This window comes from Pyxicephalus adspersus, chromosome 3, assembly GCF_032062135.1.
Source record: "Pyxicephalus adspersus chromosome 3, UCB_Pads_2.0, whole genome shotgun sequence".
Taxonomy (NCBI): Eukaryota; Metazoa; Chordata; class Amphibia; order Anura; family Pyxicephalidae; genus Pyxicephalus; species Pyxicephalus adspersus.
In genome coordinates this window covers 43,815,864-43,826,369 of record NC_092860.1, presented here as the reverse complement: position 1 = coordinate 43,826,369, position 10,506 = coordinate 43,815,864, and the positions used below count along the sequence as shown (strand labels likewise).

The following is a 10,506-nucleotide window of genomic DNA, read 5'->3' as shown; positions in this document are numbered from 1 at the left end:
GTTCATGCATCGTGCAGTCTTTTCTCGTTGGAAAGGATCGTGAAAGATCCTTTCCAACGAGAAAAATTGCAGGTGTGTACGCAGCTTAACTCCCAATGTTTTAATATACAGAAGGTACATTTTCAGAAATGTGTGTGTAGGTTAAACTCATGTATGGAAACTTAGAAGGAAGCATTTTATATGCTTATCATAGTCAGAAAATATGTAAAACAGCAGATATTTCACTGAAACATTAAATGAATCAGCTGTAGAGCAAATTTTAAAAACTTGATTTAGAATTCAGAAATATTTCTTATGTTTAATTAGTCTTGTGAATGATGTCCAGCTAGTGTTGGAATTTTATGAGAAATAATGGGGTAGATCTGTGGTCATTTTAAAGGTGTGTACGGGGCATAAGTCTTGGAACCATGTCTGGTTCCTTTCCACCTTTTTGGTAGTTCTTGGCTACGTGGAGAAGCTAGGATAAAATCTTATCTGTGTTCATTCTTTTAAAAAGTATCAGTCTTCAAAACTAGGAAGTGTAATAATATGTTCACGTAGACCTAGATCATTGGTCGCCAAACTTTTCTGGCTGACGGACCACTAAATTTACCAGCTCCAAACTGCACATGCGCGGGGAGCCAGGTGTCACTCGATGGCAAAGAAACTGCCCTTTTAGTAACGTCATGATGCCAGAGACACAACCCGCCCACTTCCCTAAGCCTATTATCCATACGGGGGACATGACCCCGCTCAAGGACCCACCAGCCAGAGCCGCGGACCACCAGTTGGTGACCGCTGACCTAGATTATACATTCATTAACATTACACTTGCCTGATGATCACCCCTATTTGCTGTATCCACTGTTTTTTTCATTTGCCTAAATATTGGAGAACATTAATTTGAAATCAGTGAAACCTTTGAGAACAATGGGGACAAGAGCCTTGAGGAGGAAGAATGGTAGGTAAAATGTGGCTTGCTCAAATTACCTTCCACTAAAATCAAATATTGTGGCCCCTTCCTGAGATATGTTTAATTTACAGCACTCAGTTTAAAATGTTTTTCCTGTTTAACCTCCACTTAAAGAGTCTGTCAACTCAAAGCTGACATTTTACCTGGACTGGTTACAGTGTGCTGGCCTCAATGCCATAAGAAAAATAAATAGCTGGTTCAGGCTCATTTGTGCCAATCCAAGACTGTAATATTGGCTCTGGGTTTGAAAAATGTATAAAAAATAATAGTGTACTGTACATACCTACATATCTAAACTGCTAAGTGAGCTAAGAAGCATTCTCTGCCTTGCCTGAACTCTAGTCATGCACTTTTTTCCTTTTTGAATGTCAAAATATTTCAGATTTCAGAAGCAGTTTTAAGATTTCTTCTTTGTGTAGCTTCTTTTAGCATGAGAACAAATCAAAGCAGCTGTAATCTTTAACATTGATTTAGAAATAGGAATTTGATATGTCCACTCATTCCCCAAGGCTCTTACCAATGGAAGGATCCTTTTTATCGGCAATTGTATAGAGTTCTATGCATGTGTAAATATTTGTGGGTTGCAATTGTTTCTACGCTTTATGCCAGTTTTATGCTTCACTTGCTCTCAAATGGCCACTTCATTCTGTGCAAAGGACATTCAGAAAATGTTTTCCAAAACCGCCTAGCGCTAGAGCTACATAGAAAATCCCTGCTTCTTTTCAATGCCTTTTCTTTCCACTCACTGTTTTAATGCATTGTAACTACAAAGGAACCACAATAAATAGTTGCTGCATTGTAATATTAATTATACTAAATTAAGTGCCAGGTATTCAGCTTATGCAATTGAGAGAACATTCAGTATATTGTACAACAGCAAAAGTGTATAATTTACTATGCTGTTGGTATATATACAAAATGTTTCTATATATACAGTATGAAAGTAAGTAGATTATTCTCCGTAAAAATTGCATTTCATTTATATGTAATGGAGATGCATTGATAGAATTAAAATTCTTAATTTAAATTAAAAAAAAAAACTATAAATTTCAATTTGCACATTTTGTAGAGGGAACAGATATTCAGGACTTGTATGATAGATTACAGCTATAAAACTGTCATGTAACCAGCCTGCTGGCTCATTTAGCACTGTTTTTTACCCTACTATCTATGGGTTCAGAGCAACACTAGGGTTTGTATAACACATAACTGACAAATGTTTATTAAAGAAAAAAAATATATATCATTTATCAAGCATCCCATCACACTGTTCTTCTCCTCTAATGATTTTCACCCTGTCCAGGGATTATTCACTAATCCCCAGATGGGGTGAAAGGTGTTAGTGAAGGAGCACAGTTTGGTGGCATCTGGTATGTTTGGTGGACCATAAAGTTTTACTAAAAAAGAACCTGTGGATCTAGAGCTTGTGTGGATTGTTTCTAGAAACAAGCCTTAGGTCAGCCTTTAGGCTCATTTTAATTTACCCTAACATACGACTAATATGTTGTTATAACTTCAAGCATGAATACTTCCATCTATTTTAGAGCGCAATTTTGTATGTTTGTTTTCAATATTTTTAATAAGAATAAAAGTTTTTAACAATTTTTTAGGAAATAAAAAGGAAATAACAAAAAAATAAAAAACATTAACAAGAAAAAAAAAAGAAACGTAAAGTATTGCCCAACCTTCACGTTGTTCACACCTGGTGGATAAACAATCAAAAATTACAATGACTGTGAATCATGTCATAAAATAAACAACTAGAAAGTCAATAGTTCATTTCAGCCAAAATTACCATTGGCAAACATACACAAAAAGAGAGAAAAAACAACCAAAAAAAAAAAGAACGTGAGGGAGGGGGAAAAAATAGAGAAGAAAAAGGGGTAAAGAATGGGAAAGAGGGGATATGGAAAGGATACATCGAGAGGATAAGGACCCGAAGTTAAATATAACCAACATTATTCGCTGGGGTGAGCACAATAAAAAAAACCTTTTAAAGTAAAAGTAAATCTCTAATAAAATCAGCCGGCAAATAGTTGTCTGGCCAGGGTAACCACACCACTTAAAAAGTACCCAAAGTGTCAATCAGTTTAGCTGCCAATAGTTCAAGGAAATACCAGTTGACCTTGTGTTTTACTTGATTCACAGTAGGATTTCTTGAAGACCATGCCCTAGCAAGTGTTTGTTTAGTAGAGGTAAACACACAAAAAAAAGAAGCCTAAATTGGTGTTTCGTACAGTTTTTGGGTTTCAGTATTAGCAACGCTTCATACGGGTCTTTCCGCATGTTTCGTCCCAAAAGTGTGTGTTGGTATACCCTACAATTTTGTATGTTTAAGCCATATAAGGTCATTTAGTTTTTACTTTCAACCTTTATGGATAATTTTTTAGATGCTGTTGGGCATGAGAAATGAATTAGAAAAGGTAACTTCAGAGGCATATCTTGCAAGAATAAGGGTATTTAGTCTAAATGTGCCTTTAAAAAAAAAAAACAATAGTATTGTGAGCAGAGATTCAATTAGCAGATGTTTAATCCTTCTAGGACTGAAAACTGTTTATCTACATGTTTAATAGATCAAGTCCTGGATAAAAATGTAAACAAATAAAGGCAAAGTTTGGCCATGTCCCCTGTATCCTATTCAACTTATATGTGCCACCTGTGATATTAAAGGTCTAATTGGGAAGCTTAGAGCATATCAGGGCTTTGCACGAGTTGTGCTGAAATATAAAAACTTCAGTTTAATTCAGTTGTGTGACAGGTTTACTTTTAATTCCCCTTTCCGTAAGTACATTGTACCAGAGAAAGGGAAGTATGCAAAGCTTAGCCAAAGGGTTTCGAATCTAAAATGTATCAACATATTATATTCAGTATCCAAAGTGTGATAACATCTAGATCTGCATAGATAGTGTACAAGAAATAATTAAAGACATACGCAATGTGTTATATGATTTAGGATGCAGGCCAGTTTCAGCTAATTCTGCTAAATCTTTGGTGTTTTTATATCCGATCCTGATTTGTAAATTTACTGCTTGGGGTCAGAGTATTAATCATTAACAGTTGCTGAGCTCAGACATTGTTGGATAGCTTTGAAAAGTTTCATTCTCTCAGTTTTTTTCAGAGTGCAAACTAGGATTTGTTTTGCAGGGTGTTATTTATTCACACCCTTATGCTATCATATACCAAAAATCTATGCAAGTAATAACTATTGTTTTAGATATTACAAGAGTTTATTAAATGTTAATATGTAAGGATGCTTTTATAATTTTGTATTTAAAAGCATAATAAATAGGTAAAAATTAGGTTCCTGAAGCATATCTACTGAAATATAATGTCTGTAATCCAGTGATTGTTACTGTTTTGGCGTTTTTAGTGTAATTTCCTATACTTAGGGAGGATAGCACCAATTTATAGTTCCATATATATAACAATCTAACAACTGGAACTTTCCCCATGCCACAGATTATAATGACCAATTTTCATATATGTCCATATTTACACATACACATAGTCATATGGAAGTTAAGACTTTCTTGCCTAATAAAAACAACAGGCTAGGATATATAAATTGTAACCCCCGTCCCATTCTTTACTTGCATTCTGCTCTAAATTACCTCAAGGCCATTGCCAGAGTCCTTGAGTCCACCAGTTGTTAGTACAATTAATTTCATCCCTTTGTACATTTAGTGTTCTGTCACATATATACATATTTATAACAAATTTGAATGAGGAAAGTTGTAAATAATAATATAATTGTGAATAATAATATAGAGCCTTCTCCGGTACTTTTTTTTTACATTTTAAAATATAAATATAATATAAATATAAATAAATATAAATCATTTTATTTTAGGCATACTAACCATCATCAGATCAGTTAGCTTTTATTTGACAAGGCCAGACTGGTTCTTGGTGTATAGCGAGGTAATGGTTTGAATCCAAACTTTCCGTGATATAAACAATGTGACACTAGGATGTTTTTATGCATTTGCACATTATTGAAACTTTTTGCCAGGAAGAAAGTTCTTACTCTCAGTCTGTTTATGTTTTACAAAGCCTATCATTCATCATTTAAATTAAACAAAGTGGCTGGACATTAAGCACATCTTACTGCTTAAAATCTAATTTGTCGTTTATGGGATTCAGTTTGTTAAAACATTCCAATGCAATCAACATTCAGATGCCAAATTCGAGATAGGAACTTTAAACTATTTTAATACCCCACGTATAAACAATTTATGTATATAAATGCTACATATTGATAAGCCCTTTCAGTGTATTTTCAAATAAACACAGTAGTATATTAAAATATAAATATACCACTGAAAAAACCAAGTGATGGTTTGGTTTAAAGTCAAGTAGTTATTATTTAGTAGCCATTCAATTTGCTAATGCTTCAAGTGTTACCTAACTAGAAAAGATGGTCAGTTTTATCAAATATAGCATAGAAAGTATTCACAAATAATAAAAAAAAACATAGAAAAATGTGTTTAAAAAAAAAAATCAATGTTTCTGCCCAGAGAGAAGAGGTTGGGTTGCTTGATTATTTAGAACTCATTTAGAACTGTTAAAACCTAGAATATAGAAGAGTTCACTGCAACTAAAATGGATAGAGTAGTGAGAACTGGAATGTGTTGTGACACTGATTTATCTCTCAGTAATAATGAGACCAGTCAGCCGTATATGAATATTTTCTCTAGAATAACCAGCTTTATATTTTGGTCTTCAAACTTTACAGTGATATATTTAACATTTCTGTAACAGTATCAGTCCTCTTATTGCTGGTCTTCCTATTTTACCTTCAATGTTTTAAAGCAGAATTGACTTTTCCTGTGACTTGGTTCTTATTTTATTATGTCCAGTGTAAGACAGCTTCATCCCAATATTGTGGGCTTTCAGAAAAAGTTGATTTGAGTTGTTAAAGGTTTCCTTGAAATCCAATGGGTTTGGTATGCCACATTTTTTAAAGTGTTGGATGTGTATCATCAACCACTAAAAGTGGAAGTAAACTAAAAACCAAAAAATTACATTTACCTTTAATCCCACAGATCCCTTGATGGTGCTGGTCCTTCTTGCGATCCGGTCCTGCGTTGTCCTAGGATTCCTTTTCGTCCCGGTGCAGAGGCAGCGCCAGGTGCTGCCCGCTATGGCTATCAAGATTTCAAGGGGCTGTGTTGCACTTAAAAAAAAAACATTTTTAATTTATTTAGAAGGGTTGTCTACCCTTCTATGTAAAGTAAAAATGTTGAGTTTAGGGACGCTTTAGGTGTTTTGTATTTTTTTGATACATAAAACATGCCTTTTGAGATGACTGATGGGATAGTGATATTTGCGGTTATAGAAAATGGCATAGAAGTCAACTACTCCAAAATGCCAAAATATACAAAGTGCTAACATTATTAAAAGATGGTGTTAGGTTTTGAATTTGTTTAATAAATTACTCTGAATCTCTGAGTTTTAGCAGTATTGTTTACTAAAAGGCACATGGAAAGTTCATAGCAGTTCACAAGTTTACAGTGTTCTCTTTAACTATGTGAGGTTATCTTTAAATTATTGTTTTGCTCAAATATTAGACGGGTAAATAATGAAGGATGTGGAGAAGGGGGTTGACCACTACCATCTCTGCCAAGTGTATAAGCAGTGTGTATGGAACACCATATCAAACGTCTCCATATGCTTATGAATAGAATCTTTTCTTTAGGAATGCTGACATGTTTTGGATTGGATCCCACAGATAAGATCATTATTTATGCACTAAATATAACATTCTTACTTTCTTCATGGACAGAGGAACCTTTTAAGCTTTTATTTTTTTGCTGTTCAAGCTTGACTTCATCCAACAGCGGAAGAACCAAACGGCCTGCTTCATTTTCACATTGCATCTAATGTTAACTTTGTGAACAGATATTTTAATGTTTTCCTTATTTAAGACAAATGCAGGAGCTGGAACGTAGAGGAAAGTGTAAAAGAATGTCATACTTGGAAAATAAAATGCAATCTGCACGGCTCTGCTCGCAGGATAAATCTTTTGGGAGTCATGTAAATAAAAGCATATATAAATTTAAATCAGAAAGCAAGAACATTGGTTATTTCAAGACTCTTGACCTTTCAGTGTTAGTATTTTCCTGAAAGATGCTTTTAATTATGTTATTTCCTCTTGTGATCACAATATATCTTTATATTTCAACATAGTAAAAAAAATAAAAAAATAAATGAGTTTAGGACCTAACCACATCCTTATTTGTGTGAATTGAGTAGGCTGTAGTTGTGGGTGATAGAGATGATAGAGAAAGCCTCTGAATGAAGCTGTGTAACATGCAGTGCTTTCTTAAGATTCATATCTTAAAATACATATTTGGTGAACATGCATAGGTAAAATGTAGTGGAAATTAGTATAGCTGCAAGACAAAAAGTCTGGGTACGTACATATGCACGCATACCTGGTAATTTGTGGTTCTTACAACTCTTTATAATCATCTATATCACTGTATTAATTTAACAGTCATTGGTAAAGAGATTCAAGAGACATTATTTACTAAATAATAGTTTATTTATTTAGTAAAACGGCTTTATTTACTAAAACTCACCAAGGCTGCAGAAGATTGACTATCATGGATGACCCTGGGTGATCCAGCAAACCAACTATCAGCAAAATATTTTAAGAAATTAATAATATTGTTAACTTGTATTGGTGTAGTGCGACATATTACGCAGTGCTTTACAAACTCCAAAGTCTTGTCACTAGCTGTCCCTCAAAGGAGTTCACACTTTATTGTCCCTACCAAAGTTACCGTATTTTTCGGACCATTAGACGCTCCGGACTATAAGACGCCGGCGGGGATACAGGTAAGTAAAAAAATATGCATTCGGACCATAAGACGCACCCTGATTTTCCCCCCACTTTAGGGGGGAAAAAAGTGCGTCTTATGGTCCGAAAAATACGGTATATGTCTTTAATACAGTCTAAGAAATCAGTCTAAAAAAGAGTTTTACTGGATCACCCGAGTTCACCAAGTTAATATTTATAAAATATGTTCAATTATTTGTTAAAAACCTTTGATGATTCCTACAATGTTATTTAATGTCCTTACAATGTCTGGTTTTGTTTTTTTTTCTAGTGGATGATACAGTGGTTGTTATTCCATTTGGTAGTAGACATGTACGACTGGTGCTTAAAGGGCCTGATCACTTGTGTAAGTAAAGTCAATTTTTTTTACTTTTATTTATCACACTAATGGAATATTGTTTATACATAGCATATGTCACACATAGCTTTGTATTATAGGTTTTTCTATATATAAAATGTCTGGAAACTACATGCAAATAAACTGGGGGCCACATTATGATCTGTTCAAGTAAAATAGAAAATATAATTACCATTGCTTGTTACCTGAATAATGAGTGAAGTGACTATACTTTAAATACAATCATCTAATCATTTTTAAAACTGTAATTCACTATACTTAAAATACCATATATAATATATATAAGTATAATATAATATATAATTTATAGGTATTATATAATATTATACCATAAAAATATAGCATATAGTTTATGCTTATGCCTTTGTTACATTATTTATATTTAATTTAAATAGTTTCTCAGCTTGTCTTTTTACTGGCATTGTGTATTATTCTAGTTTGGGAGATGAAGGAACAGTATTGTAAGACAATCCAGTTTTACTGCAATGCACCATGCTGTGGATTTAACAAACTGAGTCGTTGAAGGAAAGAGCAAAGGGATGACCTCATCATTGGGTTGCTTCCCCAGTTGCTGTTTCTGCAATATAGAAAAATAGTACGATGTAGTGAAGGGGTATCTGGATTGGAAAACTGGACAGAATTACAAAAGGTTTAAAGAATGTTGAGAAATATGTATTTTAACTGCTCATTCAACAGTTTGCTTATATTTGGGAGTTAAACTGGTTTATGTATAGGAGTCTATTTAAAATAAAGTGGATAACCAGATTTGTGTTCCATTTTGGATTTATTTTTAATTTTGGAAACCTGTTCATCATTTTTATAACATCATGTTAAAAGAACTAGATGCAGATTTAGTTTCTTGGCATCAAAAAGTGGAGGCTAGAGGTACCATAATTACCAAAAATTGGAATCCAAAACTCTAGATTGCCATATATAAATATATATATTTCACGATCCTTTTCAACTACAAAAGATCCACGATCCTTTTCAGCTTCAAAAGATCACTGATCCTTTTCAACTACAAAACATTGCGTAATGCATGAATACAGCGTCGGTATGCTTTACGGAGGGGGGAGGGGGAGAATAATGGAGCGGCACCCCGCTGCGCTTTCTCCCCTTCACTTTCATTATGATCATTCTTTGTTTCTCATCTGATATCAGCCCTAAGGTGATTATTGGGCGAGAATCATCTTGCGTATGTACGTAGCCTTAAGTTTATCGCCACTTTTGAATAGTGGTGATAATTTTACTGCCACTCTTTTAAATTGGTGAAAAATGGCCTTAAAAAATCAAGCAAATATTTCTTGCTTATATTTGTTGTGTTAAGCCTATTCTTTTTCAGTAAAAGTATTTTTTAAATTACTACTTTATTACATTAGTACTTTAATAAAACAGTAACAAAGTGCTAACATGGCAATTTTTAGCATCAATTTAATAAAGAAACTTTTGATATTCTGTTGAGTTGCAATTCTGCTGATGTGACTACAGAATTAGAACTTCAGGTACAAGCAGCTATTCACTTAGCACCTTGTACAGACCATTTAATAGGAGTAAAATGCAGGACAAACTAATACATAAAAAGACAAAAAACTTTTTCTCCAAATAACTGATGCTAGTGTTACCTTTTCTGCCAAATTTCAAGCAGGAAGGAAATGACTTGTAGAAACAGGAAATTCTAACCCTCAGGGGGCAACATGCCATATGGAAGTTAGCCCTGTACAAGCACTTCATTAGAGTGCTGCTTGGTGACAATATTTTGCTGAAAACGATTCTGTGTTTACTTTTTTAACATAATTACTTGCAGAGGAAAAAAATCATGGTTAGATTGACTTTCACTAGGCAGATCTGTCCTACTGAATTCAGTCATAAAATGAGCTAAATGACAGGAGGGAGGAAGGTGGTGCGGTGAATGGTGATTTTCTTCCCGAAAACTAAGTCTTTTTGGCACTGTATGAAACTTAAGTAAAGTGTATTTGCAAATGGCAGCTGTTTGATTTATTCATTCATTTACATTGGACGTTCTGAAATAGAACATTTTGGAGAGATTAGCACCTTGTAATCACTGGATTCTGTCAGATAGCCTCAAGGAAAAACTCCGGGTTCATGAAAACTCTATATAACAAATAGCACTAAATAGGTAACTAAGCACTGTGAATTAAAATATAGGGGAATTGGCTCAAACAAATAATATTAACCTATTGCTTGTACAGTGTGATTATAAGTAGAATTATAAAAAAAATATCTTTACTATATTTTAATCCCTACTTTAAAGAGTTGTAAAACCAGTTTTTCTCAACCAGGGTTTCATTGAACCATAGAGTATCTCCAGAGGTTGCTAGGGGTTCCTTGAAA

General features: G+C 33.9%; 1 protein-coding gene across 3 annotated transcripts in view; it reads left to right on the top strand.

Moving 5' to 3' along the window:
* The window catches only part of ADAMTSL1 (ADAMTS like 1), a 429,836-nt gene that overhangs the window by 318,797 nt on the left and 100,533 nt on the right, over positions 1 to 10,506 (top strand). For all 3 annotated transcript variants that reach the window (XM_072404398.1, XM_072404399.1, XM_072404401.1), the window contains one exon: positions 8,068 to 8,142. In XM_072404398.1, coding sequence (XP_072260499.1) covers positions 8,068 to 8,142 — 75 coding nt within the window. The remainder of the gene's footprint in view (positions 1 to 8,067; positions 8,143 to 10,506) is intronic.